The sequence below is a fragment of the Diplotaxodon limnothrissa genome, linkage group LG15, assembly GCF_057381915.1.
Source record: "Diplotaxodon limnothrissa isolate DT_005_m linkage group LG15, D_limnothrissa_male_GT1.1, whole genome shotgun sequence".
NCBI classification, from domain to species: Eukaryota; Metazoa; Chordata; class Actinopteri; order Cichliformes; family Cichlidae; genus Diplotaxodon; species Diplotaxodon limnothrissa.
The window spans coordinates 27295286-27297186 of NC_140610.1; the positions used below are offsets into that span (position 1 = coordinate 27295286).

General features: G+C 58.7%; 1 protein-coding gene across 2 annotated transcripts; it reads left to right on the plus strand.

The window, feature by feature from the left end:
- The first annotated feature begins 623 nt into the window (after positions 1–623).
- sox11b (SRY-box transcription factor 11b) lies at positions 624–1901 on the plus strand. 2 transcript variants are annotated; one of them, XM_085372035.1, is made up of 2 exons: positions 759–1135; positions 1301–1901. In XM_085372035.1, the coding sequence occupies exons 1-2, from the start codon at positions 783–785 to the stop codon at positions 1899–1901; spliced, it is 954 nt and encodes a 317-aa protein (XP_085228161.1). In that variant the 5' UTR covers positions 759–782. The 2 variants fall into 2 exon arrangements, with proteins under 2 accessions (XP_085228160.1, XP_085228161.1); XM_085372034.1 differs by having other exon boundaries at positions 624–1901.

Sequence of the window (1901 nt, forward strand, 5' to 3'; positions counted from 1 at the left end):
GGATTCCTGGGATGTCCTTAAGGACTCTTCAAGGAGCCTTAGAGGGCTTGTTACCTGAGCGCTGAGCTTTTCACTCATTTAATATCAGAAACACATGAGATCCAGCTGTGATTGTTATTAAACAGTGAAATAAACCAGGCTTTATTCAATATGTAAGTGACCACCAGTTTGTTCACACTGAACCATCTCTCACACACACACACACACACACACACACACACACACACACACACACACACACACACACACACACACACAGTGGGAATATTTCTCTTTTGTCGATAGAGAGCCGCAACCATTGATTACTTTCACTGATTGATCTATTGAGAATGATTTGGAGTAACGGCCTGAGGCGGGTGAGCTAACACGCGGGGGAGGAGCTCTACACTGTGACTCGCTGAGGGCGAAGCGGAGGCGGGAAGGTGTTCTTGCAAAACAACGCTGATTGGTTGAGGGCGGGAACGACTTCTACTTCGGTTAAAAAGACGCCGGTTTGAGAGCTCGCGCACGAAATGCATTAAGCGTGACTGAGGGGCGCGAGTACAGACAAACTGAGAAACTGAAGGAAACCGCGGGAACATCAGCCGGTCCGGCCCGGTGGCTTTCAGGGATTATTTCAGACGATGGGTCTGCACAAGGAGCCCACTGAGGCGAGGCTCACCGCCGGCTACCGTGAAGCAGCTGCCCCGGAGCGGAGCCGGACGGTGGGGGCCTGTGCCGGCAGCCCCTCGCCGCAGAAACCGGAGCGGCGTAAGACCGCCTCGGGCCACATCAAACGGCCCATGAATGCCTTCATGGTGTGGTCTAAAATCGAGCGGAGGAAGATCATGGAGCAGTCTCCGGACATGCACAACGCCGAGATCTCCAAGTGGCTCGGGAAGCGTTGGAAAATGTTAACCGACAACGAGAAGGTTCCGTTCATCCGGGAAGCGGAGCGCCTCCGGCTGCAGCACATGGCCGACTACCCTAACTACAAGTACCGGCCCAAGAAGAAGCCCCGGACCGAGGGGAGGTCGGCCGGTCAGTACCAGGAGAGAAACGACACACCGTCTCACAAGACCCCTGCTGCGGCGAAGAAGTTCCCCCGAGCCGGCAAGTCGGTGGGCGGGGCCGTCAAAGCGGGCAGTCTCCCCCCGCAAGACCAGCAGACGGACTCCCGCCACCAGCGGAAACCACAGGACCGAGATAACCCACACCAGCAACTAGACCCCCGGTGCCAGCAACTAAACTCCCGGTACCAGCTGAAACACCAGCAGCCGGACCCCGAGTACCAGCTACTGAACCCCCGCTATCAGCTCAGCGCCCGGCAGACGGATCACCGGTTACGGTACGTGCCGAGCGCTATTACACTCAGCAAACGTGACTATACGGACAGCGAGGAGGAGGACAATGACGACTCATCCTCATCATCCTCAGAGGAGGAGGAGGAAGAAGAGCTGCCCTGCTACAGTATCACCAAGCTGCCCCCCCGGGATTCCGCTGTGGGACCCAGCACGCTCCCGTCCTCTGGCCGTCTCTACTTCAGCTTCACACGGCATAGCACGCCGGTCCACCCCGCCTCCCTCTCCCCAGCTTCCCCCTCCCGCTCCGTCTGCACCTCCGCCTCCTCCTGCTGCGGGGAAGACCTGGATGACCTCCCCGTGGAGCCGCTGGATTTCACCTCCAACTTCCTGGGCGGCCTGCAGTCCTGCTCTGACCCGTGGAACTCGTCGTCTAGCTCGGCCTCGGGGAGCTTGAGCCTGTCGCTTGTGGATAAGGACCTGGACGCCTGCGGATGCACGGAGGGGGGCAGCCTCGGGTCCCACTTCGAGTTCCCGGACTACTGCACGCCGGAGCTGAGCGAGATGATTGCCGCTGACTGGCTGAAGGCCGACTTCACGGACCTGGTGTTTACCTGCTAG

Bases quoted from the DNA above. Each gene is read 5' to 3' on its own strand.
- sox11b (XM_085372034.1), top strand. From the start codon at position 624: ATGGGTCTGCACAAGGAGCCCACTGAGGCGAGGCTCACCGCCGGCTAC.